Source organism: Trachemys scripta, chromosome 5 (genome assembly GCF_013100865.1).
Source record: "Trachemys scripta elegans isolate TJP31775 chromosome 5, CAS_Tse_1.0, whole genome shotgun sequence".
NCBI lineage: Eukaryota > Metazoa > Chordata > Testudines > Emydidae > Trachemys > Trachemys scripta.
The window spans coordinates 40,578,984-40,602,169 of record NC_048302.1 but is presented as its reverse complement, the minus strand read 5'-3'; the positions used below and the strand labels follow the sequence as shown (position 1 = coordinate 40,602,169).

At 40.3% G+C, this 23,186-nt stretch overlaps 1 protein-coding gene across 2 annotated transcripts; it reads right to left on the bottom strand.

Annotated features, from left to right (window-relative positions):
- Nucleotides 1-6,373: 6,373 nt before the first annotated feature.
- On the bottom strand, nt 6,374-13,636 carry SPRY1 (sprouty RTK signaling antagonist 1). 2 transcript variants are annotated; one of them, XM_034772100.1, is made up of 4 exons: nt 13,483-13,636; nt 12,270-12,731; nt 10,567-10,846; nt 6,374-8,592 (listed from the first exon to the last, which is right to left on the bottom strand). In XM_034772100.1, the coding sequence occupies exon 4, from the start codon at nt 8,535-8,537 to the stop codon at nt 7,575-7,577; it is 963 nt and encodes a 320-aa protein (XP_034627991.1). In that variant the 5' UTR covers nt 8,538-8,592; nt 10,567-10,846; nt 12,270-12,731; nt 13,483-13,636; the 3' UTR covers nt 6,374-7,574. The 2 variants fall into 2 exon arrangements, with proteins under 2 accessions (XP_034627991.1, XP_034627989.1); XM_034772098.1 differs by lacking the exon at nt 10,567-10,846.
- Between the last annotated feature and the right edge of the window lie 9,550 nt (nt 13,637-23,186).

Genomic DNA, 23,186 nt, shown 5'->3' with positions numbered 1-23,186 from the left:
AACCAAGAAAAAACATCTTAAGTATATAAATACATCCCATGCAGTACATTGTATTTGAGCATCACACTTAATAAAAACCACCATTCTACAGTCCACTCAGAGCTGCTTGTGATTGAACTAGACACTAGTGTAACATACAAGTTCAGTATTATAGGGCCAAATTCATCCCTGGTGTAAATCCAGCTATTTCAGCAGCGTTATACCAGGGATGAATTTGACCCATCATCCAGATGAATTCTGCAAGTGGTTATAAAAACAGTTAATACAACTGCAGTGCCCAAAGAGCTCAGTCAGGACTAGAGTTCCACTGTGCTAGGTACTGTGGAAACACAAAGAGAAGGGCTCCATGAAGAGCTAACCTCAAACGCTTCCACACAATATACTGTCAAAAGGGTTGAATGTTTGTTTAATAATTCATGTAACACCGTACTGATGCTTTACAAAACAGAGTAAGCTTGCAGTACCCCCAAAGGGTGAAATCCCGCCACACAATGGGGTGGTTACAAAAACATACCTTATAAAAGTGCATAAGCATTTTGAGTGCAAATATCTGGTTTCTTCTCTTAGAAAGAATAGGTATTTAAAATAAGCTGACTTTTTCAAAAGTTGAGATAGGTAATATTGTGGAATATAATGGCATTTTTTTTATTTACTTGAAAGCACACAGTTTATTTCAGTCATACAATACTGGCTGAAGTTTAATTCCAAATATGAGCATAAATCAGGAGGATTACAGACAAGGGGTGAAATCCAGGCCCCAGTGAGGTCAATAGTATTGTTTTTGTGGATACAGACTAACATGGCTACCCCTCTGGTACTTAGTTTTGCCACAGACTTCAATAGGAACAGGATTCCAGCCTAGATATTCAAATCTGGTATTTAATATTTAATTGCCTCCGAGGCATATTTCCCTCATACTTCCATTTTTTTGGCTCTTGCATTCTTTGGGACAGGGATTGTCACTATGTGTGTGTTCAGCATCTAGTACAAGAGGGTCCTGATTAGGGCCTCCAGATGCTACAATAGCAACAATGAATGAATCCCAAGAAATAATCTGTATAAAAGTAGCATCGCATTCTTGGACCCAAGTTGAAGCAGCAACAGTTACCAAGTCAATTCTCAAAAAACATTACCTGTATTCCAAAATGATCTGTTTTATACACTTTAGTAAAAACACACAAAAAGACCCAATTTAAAACGTTTACAATTAGCATTAAATAGAAGATGCAAGGAAACCATGTCATCCTTGGTTTTTTTGGCTATTTGTTTTGCAGGAACCCTGATCTTACAGCAAGCTTATTGCAGAGAATATTTTCAATTTAATGGTGCACAATGGATTTGGGAAAATGGAAAGTATGATAGCTCTCAGTTTGCACTTGTGATTTTGATAAAATATACATTGAAATTGTGCCAAAAATCTCTCCAGTAATAGTTCTGCTATTAGCACATCCACACACTGTCCCAATCAGGGCAGAAAACATTAAACGTAGCTTCATCTCACTTCTATGCATCATTCACAGATGTTCTTTTAGCAGCCTAATGAATTCATTTTCCAGAAGAAGGACCCACGTTGGTCAGCTGTACTGATAGTCCAAAGTACATACTCCAGGCGGGGTTGGAGGGGACTCTGAAGTAGCTGCAAGTGAATTGCTGTTTTTCAGGAGAATCCCTTTCCAACAAATCATAAAAGGAGCTCTTGAAAATGCAGACAACGACAGACAACCACCACCCAACCTCAATGTAAAAACCCATGCCTTTGTCACCTCTGCTCTGGCACAGGAAATAAGGTGGGAAGCTACCACACCTAGTAAGGAGAAAAGTTTTAAATGTATTCCTCACAAAAAAGGAAGGCTGCTTAAAGGGGACTTCCAAAGAGGAAGGTTCAATGGAAGAACACTTGCCAAACCCATGATCCTGTAATGCATGCTAACTGTAATTATGTGATACCAGGTTGGGTTTTATTCCTGTTACTTGGGAGAGACAGACAATTACCACAACATAATATTCCAGTTAGAAGAAAGCAAACATTAACTAGTTGGGATTCCTCAATGTTCTGAGGCAACAAACTTAGCAAAATAATGGATAGAAAAGTACAGAGGAATCCTGAATATTCCAGAACAAATCAGATACTTGGTTTACATCATCCCTATTAATGTAAAACAAACTGAAGCCCTCTTAACAGCTTCTCTTTATTACATCCAACAGAGCTAAACCTCTCCTACCCTTCACTACTATGTATACACAGATTCGAGAGCAAGTGGCTTTGTTAAGAATCATCACATTTGGCTAGTGTCTGACAGGACAATGTTAAAATTATTGTTATGAAATTGCTTTAATAGCACCACCACCACCTCAAAATACTATCCCTATCTATATCTTTCTCTCCAGCAGGGTACTTCACTCTTCATTTACCATCTGATTGCAAAGCTTTTTAAAGTCTCTCTCAAGATTTTCAAGATATTTTCAAATTAATCAAAGCTGGAATTCTTAGTTACAAAAGTCTCCTTCCATCTCTTCATCCCAGACCTTGTGTAGTGCATTTCAGAACCCGCCATGCCAAGCAGGTGGTTGCCTAGTTTGAATATAGCCAAGCTAGTATGGCTGGGATAGTCACTCAGCTGAACTTCATACCTACTTATTGTATATCAGTTTATGATAGAATTTTTGTTTTATAACAGAATTTATTTTACAAATGGAAATCTCACTGTCATATGAAGGGTATTCTTGCAGTATAATTAGGCTTGAAAGGATTACATTTTTATCTGTAACTTTTGGTAAACATTGATTTTGTCATACACGCACAAGCTGATGAAAAAATATTTCTATTAGTAACTGAAATTTACAGATAGGCAAAATAAAAAAAATGCTGCTTGAAAATTAAAGTTGATTTAAGGGTATTTAATTTGCACATTTGGGTATGATGGTGAAAATTTGTGTTTTAACAGTTAAAAAACTAACTTTTTGAATCCCAACATCTACTGTTATGCAAAAATTATTGTCTGATCCCCCGCCATACTTTCCAACAACGGTGAAAATTTAAACAAATAGAAAAAAATGCTTAAAATAGATACTATCCCTCAAAAATTATTTAAAAAAAAAAAATAGAAATTCAATTCTGCCAAGCCTAACTACATGTGCAGTGTTAGAGCTGTGGTGGTCCCAGGATATTAGAGAGACCAGGTGGGTGAGTGAGGTAATATCTTTTATTGGCCCAATTTCTGCTGATGAGAGAGACAAGCTTTCAAGCATCACAGAGTTCTTCTTCAGCTCTGAGTAAGAAAAGCTCTAGTTAAGCTCAAAGACTTGTCTCTTTTTATTGGACCAACTTCTGTTGGGGAAAAAGATCTCACCCACTTTGTCTCTCTAATAAGCCTAATTATAATATTTCAAAGTAAAATTAACAGAAGAAACTTGGGTTTTCTAATTAAGGGAACAGTACCACTTATTTATACTGTAATAGCATCTAGAGACCAAATGGCTGGGCCCCACTGTGCTAGGTGCTGCACAAACATATAGAAAGTGGCAGTTCCTGCCCCAAGTAATTTACTGAATCAAAATTTGCACTTGTGAGCTGACATCTATTCCTATTCTAATCTTATCATTAAGATCCTGGGTGCATTTAGCATCAGCAAACCTGGGCTCCCTTTCAACAAATTATGCAAATAGATTAAATAAATACTGTGTACAATGACAATATATGAGAGTATACTTCGAATGAAACAAAAATATTAACTAATTAGCAAAGAGGAAATAACCTCAAATGGTGTAGACCGATTTAAAATAAGACTTAACAGCAAGAGGTTATTCAAATTGTGGAGCTTCTCAGGTGCAGAGTTTAACACACTTTTGTCTACTTGCTCATTTTTTTCTACTAAAAAGGCATTTCCCCAGCCCATATGCAACTAATTGGCCCAAAGCATAGAAGTTCTCAGACTGTGAAGTGTCACAGATTTGTTAGGCATGAAAAACCTTGCACTCTGAAGGATCCCACAGTGCATTACAAAAGTCAAACATACATTAGGGATGCAAAATATACCAACTAGACAAAAAGATATCACTCCAATTGCTTAAATGTAGGCACCTCTGGCATGAAATGTGGCAACTATTTAACACTGCACCACAACTATACATACTGAAGTTAGAAAACTTAATTATATGGAAGAACTGAATGTTTTGAGAGAGAATTTTCCTTGCCATTTTCCCAGAGTTAGTCAGTAAGAAGAGCTCCAGAGTGATAGCCATGTTAGTCTGTATCGGCAAAAAGAACGAGGAGTACTTGTGGCACCTTAGAGACTAACAAATTTATTTGGGCATAAGCTTTCGTGGGCTAAAACGGTTTTAGCCCACGAAAGCTTATGCCCAAATAAATTTGTTGGTCTCTAAGGTGCCACAAGTACTCCTCGTTCTTTTTAGTAAGAAGAGCATTAATCAATCTTCAAGAAACCAAAAGGCAAAATAGTTATCACGGATTGTGTTCTGCAACTTGAAAAGCATGATAAACTGAGACACAATGTACATGGTTCCTTTGTTTTCAAGCAGGCTGTATATTTTGTTTTTTGGATGTCCACAGCTATGGAAAACAAAGGATTCAGATACAGATTAGTGAAATAAATAGGATTACATAAGAATAACTATGAGACTAAAACTGTTCAACATATATTAGATTATCACACAATTATGAGAATGAAGCTGCTCAGTCTTTTGATTTTGAATATTGGCATATTATTGGGAAAGCAGCTGTATCTGACCAATGGCAGTTGTTTGACAAGGATTTTAGTGTCTTAAGAACTGTTTGCAGCTCATTGTTTGACCAAATTACCAATGAAAAAGGATTAAAAAAAAAGACATATTTTTGGGGAGGAACTTAATATCAACTTTGCTCTACCTCATGCAAAAAAAAAAAAGAAAGAAAATATTGGTAAGTATTTCTACGTTGTTGTTAAGAAATCTGATCCTGTAAACTTGTCACTTCTCAGTATGGTGCTGAGGTTACACTGGTGCACTCAAGAGTGGACTATCACTTTTATACTAAAAGAGGAGCATATTCTTATGTGTCAACCAGAAGTTATAATTCCATATACCTTATTGTCATAAAAGCCGCACTCTTCTTTCAACAAGAGATGCAACTCCTAACAACATTTTAATGACTTATAGCTTTTATACAAACTTCTCATTATACCCAGGGCTCCAACAACAAGAGACACTGAGGGAGTCAGTGCTGATACACTTAATTACAAGAGCCCAGTCTAATCAAATTTTCTATATGCTGAGGGGATATTGATAAAACAATTTAATTAGAGGCCAAAGTGACAAAATTTGAGAACTCATTTACAGAGTCTGATGTTGTCTCCTGAATCTGAAATTACGTTTTCTTAAATGTGCGGTTTCTCTGGCCTTCTACATTATGAACGCAACTTAGAGTATACCAAGTCAATACACCGCTACTTAAACAACGAGGAGTCTGGTGACACCTTAAAGACTAACAGATTTAGTCTTAAGCATAAGCTTTCATGGGTAAAAAAACACTTCTTCAGATAAGAAGTGGGGTTTTCTACCCACAAAAGCTTATGCCCAGAAGTGGGGTTTTTTACCCATGAAAGCTTATACCCAAATAAATCTGTTAGTCTTTAAGGTGCCATCAGACTCCTCGTTGTTTTTGTGGATACAGACTAACACGGCTACCCCTCGGATACTTGACACTGCTGCTTAGATTCTGCTATTAGGGAGGACTTGAATCGCACCAATGGAAATGGGAGATTCTCCACTAATCCTAATGCAAAGCCTATTTCTGACCATTTAAATGTGAATGAATTCAGCAAATAGCTGTGACACGTATTTATTTCAAGAGAATTTAAATTAGAAGGAACAGGTGAGTTCAGTTGTGGTTGGGAAGTCAGAGTTCCCACAGGGGGGAAAAAAACCAAAACCCCACAACCTAGGTTTCTTGAGCTAAAGGACTTCAGCAACACCAAGACTATTTTTACCCTTCTACTCTTGCTTTTTGTGCATGTTAATTTGATATTCTCTAGAAAACAAAACAAATTATTGAAGTTAGGGGTCCTTGTCTACAGTCGCATTTCCAGAATGCTCTGATAAATACATGTGGCTTAAATTTCTTGGCAACATCAAGCAATTACACATATTCCATTTTATTAAATATCTCATAGTGAAAACTCATTTGATAATGAATTTTCAACACCAAAATTAGACAAACAAGACTTGAACACATATTAGTGTCTTCACAGTATTGGTTATTCAACCACCCCGGCAGTGCACAAGGAGAAAAAAAAAAAATAGCAAGACACTTTGCAATATGGACATGGAAACTATAGCACAACCTACCAGTATATTAAAATGAAAAACTCAAGAGACATTTTCATTAATTAATATATTTTCTGCATTATAGTTAACATACGTACTTTCTTTGTGTCACCCTTATTTTTGTTAAGTATTGATATTTTGTTATATTCAGACATGAGTACATTTTTCAAACAGTCCTTTGTAATAAATATCATAAAATAATAGAGATTCACATAATAAATATTCTTTACAATAAAAAAAGTTTTAAACAGACTTTTGTCTTAAAAATAGTCGGGATTCAACTTTGTGTTTTATACATAAAATATACAAAAAAAAGACCACAATTTGTGGCTAAGGCAATAAAACATGGAATAGATTAAAGTTATGAAGCACAAGGCAGAGCTAAATTCACTAACCAAGGGAATAAGAGAAGTGTTAAAGATCCAGGAACATGTAGGTAACTTAATTCAATGACACCTGAAGATTATTCAGATATGCAAACACCGCCAACTTTAACATCAGTATCAACAGGATCTCAGTGACCACAGAAACATGGGGAAAAGGGGTGGAGTGGGTGATGTCCTTCACAGATTTGAAAGCAAGAGAAACAGATGAACGAATTGCAGTCATAATGTCTCCAATGTGAAGATCTATATAGTGAAGCAAAAACCAAAACTACATTTAAAAGAAAGAAAGAAAGAAAGAAAGAAAGAAAAATGTACCAGCCAGGCAAGTCTCTAGACTGAGACAATTCCAAGAAGGGATGGGGAACAGAGGGAAAAGCAGGTTCTTTGCACTATGGAGTAAAAGCCAGCCTTATATTTTCTACGGTTCCAACCCCCTCAAGATTAATCCAGCTTGCTCATGAAATAAGGTAGAATTATTTCTTGGAACCAAAAAGAGAGAGAGTTGCAGAGAACAAAAGGACACATTGGGGAAGTTGTTTGCAGAGCAAGAGGCTGCAGAAAAGCCCATTAGCCCTCACTGTCTCTTTCATGTGTGGATTACTTACAAACCTAAGAGGCCCTGTCAAGCTGAGGTGCCAAATGCAGGCACACAGTCCATGCTTACCAAAGACTGAAATAAACATGACTGAGTAAAATACTCCACACCTATCTGAGTTGAGAGAGGGGATATGGAGGGTGCAAAGGAAAAAACTTGGGTACGTAAAGTGGAGAAGGCAGGGAATGAGGGCAGGGGTAAACCCCACACAAACAGAAAATTAGCCACAACCTGAAAGCAAGTGTTTGAAGAAGTGAAATCTCCCTCCAAAATTATGAGGGCTTCCCCTGACTCCGAGACGGGCAGCTCTCCAGTTTACAATAGACAGTGTTGGAGTTCTTACATCGGCAACCAGGACGATTGATCCGGTCATAACACCCTCGACACAGCTTCAGGCATCCCTTAGCAGGAGGATAGCAGAGCAAGCAAGGCAAAAACAAGGACATTGCTCCCATGCACAGGTACCTAGAACAGCAATGTGCCTGGGAACAAGAGCAGGGATTATCCGCATACGAGTCCCCTTCATCATCATTGGAACAGTGGTAGAAGATCCCTTTGATCAGGCACATGCAGGTACTGTACTCCACCATGCTCTCTGCAGAGCACAAGCACTTCCTGTTGCAGGCCAAACAAGAAGGTAAGGCCCTCGGGTCTGTGCACTCACCACATTTGCACTTCCCACACTGTTCACAGATAAACTTGTGCTGCGTCAAGTCCTCTTTCAAGGGACCCTTCAGATCATCTACCATCAAAGATGACTGCTTGGGCTGCGTCCGGATTGTCCTTTCAGATCTGTGGCTTGAACCTGGCCTAGACAGGGGCGATCTTCCCAACAACCCCTGCTCTGAAGAAGCACTGCTGTTGCTTCCAGAACTAGCCGCACTTCCAGTGCTAGTCGATCTGCTCAACACAGGAGCCCTTACGTTATGTTGGTGTGCCACGGGTCCCAAGTGGCTGGGTCTGTGCTCATAATTATTATTCACATTAATTGGTATGATTTCATGAGTCCTTTCGTGCTTTTCTTGTCTTGGAGCTGTTCGTGGACCAGACTTTTTCACCACAGATGGGCCTTCAGTATACTCATTGCTGCCCCTTATGGCCTTGATCTGGTCCAATGACAAGATAGAGGTCGGCTGAATTTCTCTTTCATAGTCCAACCTTTGCCTGCTGTCCAAGGAAGGCTGCTGGATCACAACTAATGAACCGCCACTGCCATGTTGACTTTGGGGCTCCATCTGTAGGGATCTCTACTTCTGGCATTCAGTGGGAACCTGGCATGCATCTGAAATCCTAAGAAAAAAAAGATTAAAAAAAGAGAGAGAGATCAAAGGTGAAAGAGGAATAAGTCACAGGAAGCTTTTAAAAATAAAAATGTCATGGCAAGCCACCAATTGCCCTAACCACTTGGTAATGATCTCCTTCAGCAGTGGATTACAAAGATGCTGAAGACCTGGCCAAAGGCCAGTTGGAAGAGGGTGAGGAGTCTGGGTCTGGGTCTGGCATTACAGATGAGGAATGTAAGAGGAGACCCTGTGCCATTTAAAATCAGAGCTTTTTCCATTAAAAACAAATAAAAAGTATTAACCTGTATGTTTAGTTGGCAAGGCATGGGAAATAAATGCCTCTCTCGTGTTACTTGAGCATATCAGCAACAGCAATACTGAGTACTCCAAATCAAGGTAGATACCTGAATGACCAGTATCCAATTCATATTCTGCATAATGAAATTTGCACAAACTCTTGCTTTTCTGTCAGTCTGTGAATGCTGTATCATAAATGTACTCCAGTACCTATCCTTGTTTTAAGCTTATGATCGATCTTTAAAACGAAACATGCATCCATTAAGAAATTCCAAAGTAAATCCTACAAAAAAAAGTCTAAAACTGAAGGATACTTTCCAGTAGAAAGCTCACAGGTTCCAAATAATGTAACAAACTCATTATTAAAGTAAGACACCAGATGTAAATAACAGCGTGTTATACAACAGCTCTCTTAAGTGTTTTGAGACTACAGGGCAGGGTGTGTGGGCAGATGAGGTAGTAAAATAAAACTGGAACACAATTTTCAGACATTTCTGACTTCTCATGTACCTTTTCTCATGAAAAAAAATAATTAAAAAATACATCTCAGTTTTCACAAGCTACTCTAGGGAAAATTTGTTTGATTAATAAGCTCTTCAAACTAATTTTAGAAGATAGATAAAAATAAAACAAATGTAATTTGAGCTATTTATTCATTTTTACATCTTCTTGTCTCAAATTACTGACCCAGATTATTGCAATGTTGATTTGGAAAATTCTGCAGAGGGGCAATTCTGTACCTATATAAAATATAATGGGGGAGAGGAGGAGGCGGCAAGGAGGGCAGATTATTTATACATCATTGTAGTGATCACAAAGCGTTGTGGGAAAACAAACAATTGCTTTCCTGCACCTACAGCTAACGGAAGATTTACTTCCCCCGGCCGGCACCTACAGCTGACGGAAGATTTACTTCCCCCGGCCTCACAAAATAGTAAAATTACATACAATCATGTTTTTCCTTTTTCAGACTGGAATACATGCCAAATCAATTTATCCAATAACCCTGAGAAAAGTACGTTTCTCTTGCATATCCAGAGCATATTTGACACGGAGATATTTCCAGTCCAAGAAAGAAAAAGGAGGGAGAGGATGAATACACAGGGGAGGAGAAGAGCAAAAGAACACTGAAATCCTGTTCAGAGATATTGCTTCAATAGATGGTTGTAGAATTTGACCAAAAAAAAAAAAACTTCTTATCTCAAATTTACACTGGGGGATAGAAAGCATTAAACAAACCAAATGTCTCCTTTTATACTAAAATATCACCTGTGAAGGACCTAGGGTTTTAAGATTACAAAACCCCACCCCTATTTAGTCAGTCTTTATTCATCCCACATAACAAGGCTCTCCTTTTCATAAGTCTTAATATGAGCACACAAAATGCTAGGGATGAATGAACACAGAAAGGGAAAGACATACAGCTGCAGAGACCAGAAGTGGGACTTTCAGGGGAGGAATGATTATAGTATTTCTAAAAGAGCATGACAAGTGCCATCTCTGAAAAAAATGCAATATTAATAAAACATGCAGACTGACTATACAAATTACAAAAAAGAAAGACAAAAAAGCCAGCTGCACACCACATAATAGTTTCTGATGGAAAAAAACAAATACCCCCACTGCAAATAAGATCTAAAAATTACTTTTTCCAAGAGGTAAAGTAAACAAAAGTGTAAGATACCATTTTTTGTGCCCAAGCTCAGAACCATTGCAGATTTTAGCACAATGTACGGTATGTCAGCATTTCTTCCAAACCAGTTCTCCAGGGTTCCCCCGACTGCCCCACTTTTTTTTCTCCCAGATCAGCTTCAAAAAGGCAGCATCCCCGTCCGAATAAATTCTACAACAATCTGCATGCTGCGTTTTAACTTGCTCGTTTGCTACACAGAAAGGTGTGGGGGGAAGGAAGCAAAGTATCACCACACTTCAAGTTACGGTGGTGGAGCTGCGCCCTCTGCAATCTGAGCTGAGTGAAGCGATGAATAAATAGTTGACGGAGAGGAAGGAAGAGGAAAAAGTTATGAATGAAAACAAGGGCTTTTCCCCCCCTTTTGCAGGAGGAGGGGAAGAGACTGAGGTTACCATTACCTCAGGAGGGCGGACTTTCCAATACTTAAAGCTGTAGCGTCCTCCCTCCCTCGCGCTCCCCCTCCCTGTGCCTTTCAAGCACAGCACTGAAAGGTTTGGGTGTGCTACTATGTGCACAGGGGATTTTTTTTTCCCTGTTGGCTTTCTAAGGGAGGGGGAAAGGAGGGGGAGGGGAACGTTTCTCTCCTCTTATCCCATCATTTTAGCCTCTCCACCTCTACAGCGCTACCAAACCTGACCCAGAATTGGAGGAAGGCGCTCTCCTTTTGGATTAATGAATGCAGGTTTTAGAAATCTCTGCTAGGATGGAGGATTTTGCTAGATGTTTCAATGAAGCATTTAAGGTCTCACTTTAAACATTACCCCCTGTTCTCCCCCCTCCCCCATTCAGGACTGTCAGGCTGGGACACTGAAAGGACCCCTTTTCCCTCCGTACACCCCGCATTTAGCCTCTAGTCCTTGGAAGAATGTCCTTTTAACCACGGATCAAAACCGACCTCCGGTGTAGTTCCTTCACAACGGCTTCCCACCACTCTTCTCCCGGAATCATTACGGGCTAATTGGGGCACAAGGTTTTCACTCGGCCCCAGAGCCATTAGCAATGCACAGCCCAGGTTTGCCCTGATTCCTAAGCCATTGATTCTAGCCGTCCCGCCCCTTTGCACACTCAAGCCTGTTCCCTGGCCAGAGCAAGTTCAGAGCCCTGGGATTAAAACATAACCCTGAACGTCAGTTTAAAAAAAAAAAAACAGAAAAGAAAAAGGAACAGACACGCACGAGCCTAAGTTAGACCTCAGCACCAGCACATGGCTGGGAGCAGCCTGATCTCCCCTTCTCCTGGCCCACAAGATTAAGGGGGGGAATGCAACGGCACCTGCTAACTCCTCCAACTCGACACGTGCAAAAGGCGGCGGCTGCAGGCAGAATCCATAGTTTTAACCCAGCTCAGTAAGAATGTGAACATAATTAAGGATTTACTTATTTCCAAGAAGTCACTAATAGCAAATCCATTTAAAACCACCATACTTAAGATCCATAGGGCAGCGCAACTGTTAAGTATTAAATGTTGGAGAAGGGTGGGTTTCGTTTCCCCCTCAGAGGAGACTGTGGCCCCCCCACTCTTTTTTTCCCCAGCCCTCTTTTGGTTGGAGAGGATAATTCTTCCGTATTTCTCTTCTCTGCAAAGCACACAGAGATCACCAGATCCTATTCACCGAGCGGAGGGAAATCCACTTCTACCCCCCACCTCCCCGCTCAAAGAAACGAACATTCAATGGTTGCGTTACCCTAACTCACTTGTTCATTGAGTGGGCACAATTCTCTTGAGAGAAGTAAATCACTCGGTGGTGGGATTCCGAAGGAAGCAATTTCTCTGGTTGCAAGTCTGTCTTTCTCTCTCTCCTGTTATAGGTGACGACAATCAAGCCCTTGCTGCAAATACTTCATCTCAAACTAGTGGAAGATAAAAATCTCAAGATGCAGGCACAATTGCTGTCTGCAGACGCCGAGGAGCAGAAGCAGCAACAGAGTCACTTGCGGTAGCAGCAACGTTGAGGTCTCCAACAAGTTACAGCAAAGGAATACAGGATTCCTCTTTTCTTCCTTCGACTTTTATTTCCCTTCTCTGACTGGGATAGTCGAAGGAGCCTTCCACACTGAACTTGCGTGGTGCACAACGTCCAGACCCAGTTCTGCTTCACCACATGGTCCTGCTGCAAGGTTTCCGACCTCCGTGCAGGCAAAGTGCAACGAGACTGCCTAGAGCAAAAAAAAAAAAAAAAAAAAAAAAAAAAATTCTTTTTAAAAAAAAGATAATAATGAAGAGACATTTATTTTCAAGCCACATCTACAATAACTGGAGCTACTTCCAACCAAGCGAGAGGCAGAAAGCAATGGCTCTGTCTCAGAGCTCTCTGCAAACTGCCATGTGCTTGCTGTTGCTGTTGCAGACTGATTGACAGGCTTGGAGCACAGTCAGCATGTCAGTCAGAAAACTAAAATATAATGCAACTCTAGACACAAACTTCTTGCATGAAGTGTTTTTAAAACTCCCTTGCATTTTAAGTGGAGCAAACAACGTTCCCCCACGCAAGAAAGAAATCTCTGCATTAAGCAAGACCGACAATTCAAGGATGGTACAATTACTTAACTGGAAGTTGTATAATTGCCAGCAAATTGTAACTGGCTTTACCTATTTACTAGAGAATGCTTGACTATAATTCAGAATAGTACGGATATAAGCATTTCATGAAGTTGACTTGTTGCAGACTTAAACTGCAAAGAGGTAAATAAAAATGCATCACTATGCTCTCTATGAAAGTATTAGCAGTAAAACAGCATTTCATTTCATAATACAAATGTTATTTGCACCTGGCAAAGCAACCATTAAGCTGAGACCTTAAAACAAGAGTGTAAAGAGACCCCTTCAGTATAAAAACAAACATCAAGCACCTGATCTGTTCTTAAATGTCTTCAAAAAAGGAGAGGAAAGAACACTGCTTATGCTTACCTAATACAAAGATTTAAAACTGCTTCCCAAGGCACATTTGAAGTAACTGGAGCTAATTCCAACCCAACCAGTGTAGACAGCAGTTGCTCACTGTTGTCTGCTGCTATCACTTTGCAATCTGCTATGGCTTTACTGTTGCTGTTACAGAGTACTTCCAGCTCCGCACAGCAGCATTTCAGTGCTGAGCCCCCGCCTCCACTCTCAGTTACGCCTCCAATGATGTCAATGTGTCACTCAGAAAGCTTTCCTGAAATCCTGGAATGGAGTTTTCTACAACCGGGCAGCCATTTCTTCATTCAGTTGCACGTGCAAATTTCAACGTTTACTTGCTATCTTATAAAATATGTTAACATTATGGAAAGTAATATAAGATTGACTCTCACAGGCATCGTTTATTATCAATACCAATATCTCACCAACTTTAGTAAGTCTAGGTCATGATCTTGCAAATACTTACATGGTCCCATAGAACTAATTAGGACCATTCATGCTTGAAAGTTAAGCATGTCTTTAAGGTCACTGCCCTGTAATACTGTCAAAACCACACTAGCATAGGCACAAAACCTACTCACCCTTCTTCCCCGCCCCCAATAATATCCTCATAAAAAATTACCACATTCAAATCTGTCCACTTCTCCCCCAATCATCTCTCCTCTTCTTCCTGAGATGGGCCACAAGGCTCTACATTCAAAGAAGACGCATTTGTACTGTGACATCAACAAGAATCTAGATATCTGATAATGACAAGGTTGAGGGGTAACTGTGAACAGTTTACATAGTTTAGAACAACCACCAACCAAAGAAATCCTATGTTATCAAACACTGTATTCTCAAGATGGGACCAATCCCCACTCTAATCACTTGTGTGTTTTACATCTTTGCCGTACCATTCTTTCAGGGCTGTCTGATCTTTTTAGGGCCTAGTCGTGCAAGCTGTTCCTTGTGGGCAGACTTCTATAAGGGTAGTTAGGTTCTGGAATAGGCTTCCAAGGGAGATTGTTACTTTACTGCTATTATTGAGCCAGCAGAGAGAGTGCAAAATACTGGGTTTTCATAAGTCCCACAAAATAATCGCTATTAATTTGTTTCAGTTTCTGGGCTGCGTATGAACTAAAGCAAAACAGAGAGAACACAAAGGGATTTCTCCAACATACTATCAACATTTTTAAAGTACATCAAATATTGAGCTTAAAATTCTTCTTAAAAGTCTCCTGCCCCTAGATGGCAAAAAAGTATGACACACCTGGACATGAAAAAAATCTAGAGAAAAAATGTAGACTTCCTCCTAGATCTCATCTGATAGAAGATTATTTCTGGTGGGCTTGAGTCCCACTATGTTCTCCTGACAGGTTAGAGTGCTGTTGAGCCTGTCCCAGCATGAGTGGTTTTTATGTGTGTTTTGACAAAAGAATCTTTTAAATAGGACCAAGAGATAGGGGATATATATCTATCATCCGGCTGTCTATCTAAGGTACTTATAAGGCCCTCCCATCATAGTAGTATCTGAGCACTTGCAATCTTTAATGTCAGGTTTCAGAGTAGCAGCCGTGTTAGTCTGTATCTGCAAAAAGAACAGGAGTACTTGTGGCACCTTAGAGACTAACAAATGTGTTTATCCTCACAACAGCCCTGTGAAGTAGTGAAGGACTATTATCCCCATTTTATAGCTGAGGCACAGAGAGCCTAATCCCAGAACACACATAGCCCAGCAGCGAAGCAAAGGACCATGGGATATCCACCCAGAATGCCGCATGCTCATCTGGCACAAACCCCATCATGTGTATGCAATTATATGGATTGAAAAAGCTATGTGTATGCTATCACTGTAGTTTATGTACTACCAGCCAGTGTACTACAACTGAGTGCATAGTAAATTCCATGTAATTAAGGCCTGTATAACTTTCCCAAGGTCACACAGGGTATCTGTGGCAGACCAGAGAATTCAATCTGGTGTCCTGAGTCGCAGACTAGTACCTTATCTACTAGACTGTCTTTCCTGGTGTGAATTTCTTCAGGTAGGTTTTTAAAGGCCCAGTCCTCGTGGAGTTGTCCTGGTTTGGATAGGAGGGTTTTGCTCAAGGAAAAAAACATTCCATGCTCATTTTTCATTTTACCTACTAGCACACTGAACCCCTCCTTTTCCCACATATGAATGCTACCCATTTCCCCCCTTCAATGGACACTGTGCACTCATGCTGGTATCAAAATGCTAGTTTTAAAGCAACCGCACTGACCTAGCAAGCAGAAAACATGTTTGTGTTACAGCTGCACAGGCACAGCCTCAGATTTCTAAGGCATTTTACATGAAAGGGGTTTCATTTGACACATTCAGAAGTTCTTCTGAAAGTGTGGTTAGAAAAGAATCTTATGATGCAATTAATACAGGGAAGGTTCCATCTCTATTGACCAACATAGGCTCAACAGAGAAATGAAAAGGGAGAAGTAATGGAGTTTTGACTTTGATGTGGTCAGGATTTTACCCCAGGACTTCAAATCTCATCTCTTCCACTGACATGTTAATTCTGTGTGTTTCACACAGCCCTCCTTATTGAGCAAGACATCAGAAGTCAGGAAAGTATCATTCCTCCTATCTATAGGTGAGTTAATGGAGGATCTGATTGGTTCCATAACTGAGCTGGTTAGGAAACTTAATTTCACTTCTGCAAAAAAATTTGAGGTTTTGGAAAAATTTTAATCCCAAATTGGAAGTGAAATTTCACAATATTTCATTTTGGAACCACCAAAACATTCCCACTGAGAGAATGTTTTAGTATTTCCAAAATGAAATATGCTCTCTGGTCTCCCAGCAGATGGACTACAGAGAGGCTGGCGAGGTAGATAGGTAGATGGGGAGCAGGCAAGACATTAAGCAGATTTTCTTCGGAAACCTCCCTGGTTCTGTAAGAAGTTACGTCAAAATTACCATGTTCCCACAGAACATTTTGATTTTGACACACCAGCATTTTCCAACAGAAAAATGTTCCATCCGAAAATTTTTGACCAGGTCTGTTTCACAAGTCCCCTTCTGGCAGAACTGGGAACTGAGCTATGTTGTCTCAGAAAAATTAGGTCAAATTTGCATGCTTGAATATATTCTCCACAAAATAAGACTACTTTTGCATGCCCCATTTTACCACATACTGGACGAAACTCAGATGAAGGCTGAGGTCTTTAATTTCATGATCTCACCACATTTGTTCTACAGGATGAACTTGCCATTAAGACACTAAATTAGAACTCATGAAAACTGGATTCTATCCCTAGCTCTGCCACATATTTCTAAAACAATTTCAAGAAAATCATTAAATGAAGTTTTCAAAGGCTATCACTAATTGTTATGGTCATTTGTTATTTCTGTAAGGCAGGTTATCTTCAAATTATTAAAATATTGTAATTGTTTTCAAAAAGCTAACTTTAAACTAAAAGAACAAAGAAACAAATCACAATAGTAATTACCATTTTGACAATTTCTATTATACCATAATAAGGCATGATGAAATAGGACTATTATGCTTTTTAATATTTTGCTACACATTTCTGAGGTCCCTGGTATACCTTTAATCTTAAAAAGCTGATCATTTCTCTACAATTATTTTTTTCACCTCTCTCAGGAAAATCATATGCTCCCCAAGAAGAAACTGATTAAAAACAGTTAAGGTTACATAAAAGGAATATCTACCCCATATACACCCTTAAAAGCAAGGAAATATCAATTTAAGGTGTCTTCTTTTAACACACCCTAACCACCATACATCATATTTACCACCTTCACTGATGCACTAAAAATATATTCCATGCAACTTCAACATATCCAGCAACACAATATACACACTACATTTCTTACTGTAACTCTACAATGCAAAACCTTAACTCTGATCTTATGGAACATCATCATACACTTCATTGGTGCATGGATATCCAACCAACATGTCTAATGAAGGTTAATGTTTCTGAGGCTGGAGTTAATGTGGTACTGTCACTGACAAGTGATAAATACAATCTCCTACTTCTGGAAGGTACCAAAATCTCAGTAACAAACAAAGGAGTGAAAAAGCCTTGTCATCATAAAAATAAATTTAATATTGCTAAGGGAAATGAGGAAATATGATCTCTCACCATTATTACCTCTGGTTCACTTCAAGCTGAAAAAAAATGTGTTATAAACAAAACACTGTTTAAATAAACTCTGAGTACTTTGCACTTAGAAACTGACCCTGGTCCCATTGAAGTCAATGAGAGTTTTGTTATTGACTTAAATGGGACCAGAATCGTAACCTTTTATAGCACCTTTCATCTCACTAGCTCAAAAGTGGGCACTTGTGTTTAGAATTTTTGCCAAGCAGAATAGCTTTGGTTTATTACTAAAATAGTAAAAATCTTACACTGAGCAATATGGTGCTGGTGCACCTTACAACTGCACATCGGCCTAATTGATCCTTGGGTTCAACTTCACTACAGCAGGAGCAATCCAAGGACTGAACTGTGACTGACAATCACAGTTTGGTTCCTAGTTCCCCTTTTAGATTGGAGGTGGTAGACAGGAAGTAATCTGCACCAACTTTTTACTAGGCACAGGCATAGAATACCCTTTGCACAAGTTTAGCTATGCTAGTCAACATGTTGCAAAGGGTGGGGGTAAAGTAATGTTTCTATCCATTCCATCCCCCTACAGCCAGAGTCTCTTTTCACCCCGGGCTGTGAACTGCAATAATAGTAGCCCACAGAGGGGATTTAGATGGGTGCACTATACCTTCCCAACAGCGCATAAGACAAGTCATGATCTTGCCATTATTAACGATGAGCAGTCAGGGCTTAAGTTTTACTGAACATCTGAAAGCTGGCACTTCCATGTGTTAAGGCATGGTTCAGAAATGACTCAGTGAGAAGAGTGCCACCTACTGAATCAGCAGCACTCCTTCCGACATAACAGCCTGGATTTTTTTTCATCCAAGTTCTAACCAGTCTAAGGTGGCACAGTTTGTGAAAAGTGGGGGAAAATCCCATTGCAACATGGCAGGCGAAACAGGTGAAAATCATCATATGCATGAAAAATCTACTTTTTTCCCCCCTTACTGAGTCTTCTTCCCCAGTGATAGATATCTTGAGCCAATACTAACCTGAAGAAAATCAGCAGAGAGAAAGAGGAAGTGTTACAATAACGTTAATAACAGGTCTGCACAACAGTAACAATATTTTCTTTATAGTTCCTATAGCTACATAGTGCTTAAACATCCACTTTTAAACACAGCATTATTATATGTATTATATGTTGGTTTAAGATTGTGGATTTTAAAAAAAAAAGGATTAGCCACATATCGTTACAATATTATTAATTTATTACTAATAGCCACAGGAGGGAAACACATTTTCCTAATTAGAAAAATGAGAGATTGTGGCAGGCAGGGCTTGGCTAAAATTGACGGTGGAGGACGAGATGAAATAAAGCTATCATGCAGAGCTGAAGTAAAAATATCATAAAACAAACACTGTGGGGGAGGGGAGGAAGCCGAGCATTAAAGTCATAGTGAAACATTTTAGTGCGAGTGAGGGAAAGTGAAGAATCAGGTGAGGTGGAGTTTCCAGTCACACTTTCCGGAGATTGATCTTTATTTGAGATCAAAAGGACAAGTGGCTGGGGATTTCTTCTGCTTCTGTGCAAAGAGCATTCTTGAAGCTCTATGAAGAAATGCAGCAGCATAAGCATACAACAACTTGCTGTCAGGGTACACACATGGGAAATTCTCAGTTGCAACGTAATCTTGACTTTTTTTTTTCAAGAAGATAGCATTGTTTTTCTTAGAAGCAGAACAGATAGGAAGACACAGGAGCACAGCATGCTTTCAAGAATGAAGAGCTGAAAGCAAAACTTGATGCAACCATGAAGTTTGGATCTGGAGTCAAACTTCCCCCCAAGCACAGAGATGTTCAAGAGTTAGGGCTTTGGTTCAGGCCCAACCAAAATCAAAAGCCAACGGAAAATGATGCAAGGTTTCTGTTCAGTTCAAGATGCGGGACCTCGCTCCCCTTCACCCTCTCAAGAACTCAGTAAACAGGAACCAGGGTATTCTCTGGATGTTCACCCAAGCATACTCATTGGCTACAGGTGCTGAATTTTGTTTCAATTTGGCTACTTTAGATATTTGCAAATCACTGACTGTTCAATTTTCTGCAAAGGGGTTATGTTCTGAAAGAAACACAGAAGGCTACTACTTGATAAATGGAGGTCAAATTAATAAGGCTGTGTCCCCTTTAAAAATCATAAGGTTTTATGCTTTCTTGTTGTCACAGAGGAGACTAGAGTAGAACTACCGATGTCATAGGATAAATTGTGTTGAAGAAAAGATGTGTTTGTATGCTATGTTCCAGTGTGTAGGCCCTCCCACTGCAGTGACAATTCTGCACAAGTGGAACTGCCTGTGGTTTCTGTTCACTCTTCTAAGAGCACCGCAGGGAGAGTGTTCATTGCTCACTTGATGCACTGGTAAGTGCCACATTCACTTTTCCTCCTCAGAGTGGACTTTTCTTTTTCATCTAGTCAGGTTTATTTCTCACCAAAGTATATTGCCTAGTGTGTCTTCATGTTTAACGACTATACTACACGGCTTGCTTTACACTAGCTGATGTACTAAACTGCTGGATGACCTCTTCACTACTGTAAATTCAATCATTCTTTCTCCTTTACTAGTCATTAGCAAATAAATGTTAATTACTTCACTTCCCACTGCTATATTTCCTGCATATAATTGTGGAAAAATGAACAATTACTAAATATTTATTGTTCACGTTTGCTAATACAAATAACTACAGTATTTATCCATATTTATTGCACTGCTAAATTACCAGTGACGCTTCACTCACACTCCTCTCAGCAAGGATTAAGCAAACTGGTGTTTACGGGGCTACATTCTGCCCTGACTCTGTGAAATCCCTAAAGCTATGAGAAGGTGGAAGGACAGACTTTGGCTCAAGTTAACCTTCCCCCAGTGGTCCTATGCTAACTCACTTCATTACAGGTAATTCTTAGGCTGAATTGTTCCATTCCCACTCATGCTCTTAATGGATGACTCTGATCAATGAGTCTGTAATGGTGTTCTGAAGCCTGGCGATAAATCACTGAAATATCTATTTAATGATTTATGCCAACTCTTCATAGTTCCATAGGTTTGCTGCCTCCTTGCAAAAGGATGGAGATTTTGCTCCTCCTTGGTGGTTTATATACTACATGGCCACTCAGTTGTTGAAAATCACCCTGACAAATTGGCCCTGAGAGTAGGTAGGAAGTGAAGACAGGCATAACAGATCCCTCCGAGTTTGAGGACGTTGATGTGAAGTAACAACAGCCAAGGTGTCCACCTGCCTTGAGCTGTATGATCCTGGAGGTGAATTCCCCAGTCTAACAGTCAGACATTCGTGGTGATAATATGCCGGGGAGGAGGCAGTGATAAGGAGATTCCCACACTGACTTTCTGAAGGTATTTCCACCAGCTGAAAGAATCGAATGCCATCCCATGTACCGATATCCCTCTGCACAGTTTGCTTTCATTGAGTGCGTGAGCAGGCTTGAGCAATACTAGAAAGCACCAAGAGTGCAGTCTTACATGGGGGAGTTATGAAAGTACAGGCCACCACGTGTCCTGGGAGTCAGAGGCGAGCCTTCACTGTGATTTGTGGGCTTTGTTCAAGCATGGTGATTAGGCTGGTCACCATGGTGAACCTGTCTTCAGGTAAATATGAATCATAGAATATCAGGGTTGGAAGGGACCTCCAGAGGTCATCTAGTCCAACCTCCTGCTCAAAGCAGGACCAATCCCCAACTAAATTATCCCAGCCAGGGCTTTGTCAAGCCTGACCTTAAAAACCTCTAAGGAACGAGATTCCACCACCTCCCTAGGTAACCCATTCCAGTGCTTCACCATCCTCCTCGTGAAAAAGTTTTTCCTAATATCCAACCTAAACCTCCCCCACTGCAACTTGAGACCATTACTCCTTGTTCTGTCATCTGGTACCACTGAGAACAGTCTAGATCCATCCACTTTGGAATCCCCTTTCAGGTAGTTGAAAGCAGCTATCAAATCCCCCCTCGTTCTTCTCTTCTGTAGACTAAACAATTCCAGTTCCCTCAGCCTCTCCTCAGAAGTCATGTGCTCCAGCCCCTCAATCATTTTTGTTGCCCTCCACTGGACTCTTTCCAATTTCTCCACATCCTTCCTGTAGTGTGGGGCCCAAAACCGGACACAGTACTCCAGATGAGGCCTCATCAAAGTCAAATAGAGGGGAATGATCACATCCATCGATCTGCTGGCAATGCCCCTACTTATACAGCCCAAAATGCCATTAGCCTTCTTGGCAACAAGGGCACACTGTTGACTCATATTCAGCTTCTCGTCCACTGTAACCCCTAGGTCCTTTTCTGCAGAACTGCTGCCAAGCCATTTGATCCTTAGTCTGTAGCAGTGCATGGGATTCTTCCATCCTAAGTGCAGGACTCTGCACTTGTCCTTGTTGAACCTCATCAGATTTCTTTTGGCCCAATCCTCTAATTTGTCTAGGTCCCTCTGTATGCTATCCCTACCCTCCAGTATATCTACCACACCGCCTAGTTTAGTGTCATCTGCAAACTTGCTGAGGGTGCAGTCCACGCCATCCTCCAGATCATTAATGAAGATATTGAACAAAACCGGCCCCAGGACCGACCCTTGGGGCACTCAGCTTGATATCTGCAGCCAACTAGACATGGAGCCATTGATCGCTACCCATTGAGCCTGACGATCTAGCCAGCTTTCTATCCACCTTATAGTCCATTCATCCAGCCCATACTCCTTTAACTTGCCGGCAAGAATACTGTGGGAGACCGTACCAAAAGCTTTGCTAAAGTCAAGGAATAATGCATCCACTGCTTTCCCCTCATCCACAGAGCCAGTTATCTCGTCATAGAAGGCATTAGATTACTCAGGTATGACTTGCCCTTGGTGAATCCATGCTGACTGTTCCTGATCACTTTCCTCTCCTCTAAGTGCTTCAGAATTGATTCCATGAGGACCTGCTCCATGATTTTTCCAGGGACTGAGGTGAGGCTGACTGGCCTGTAGTTCCCCGGATCCTCCTTCTTAGCTTTTTTAAAGATGGGCACTACATTAGCCTTTTTCCAGTCATCCTGGGACCTTCCCGGATCACCATGAGTTTTTAAAGATAATGGCCAATGGCTCTGCAATCACATCTGCTAACTCCTTTAGCAGCCTTGGATGCAGAACGTCTGGCCCCCTGGACTTGTGCTCGTCCAGCTTTTCTAAATAGTCCTGAACCACTTCTTTCTCCACAGAGGGCTAGTCACCTCATCCCCATACTGTGCTGCTTTGGTTACCACAGAATCTAGGGTGGACCTGGTGCACTGCACAGGTGTCAAAGTTGATTTCTCTATATTGAGATGAAGGCCTGGGGAGTAGAAAAGGGCTAGGGCCTTCTTGTTAGCAGACTGCACCTCGAGGACTGGCTCCTTGAAGAGCAGTTTTGCCAGTATAAGCTGTGTCCATACTAGGAGCACTTTGCTGGTATAAGTATAGCTATACTAGCAAAGCACTCATAGTGTAGACATTACCTCATGATGAGAGAAATGCCACTATTAAACAAACAGCATCAATAGTGGAAAATTAATTATAATTTTTAAAATGTTTTCAGAGGAACTGTTAGTGACAGAAGTGGGAATT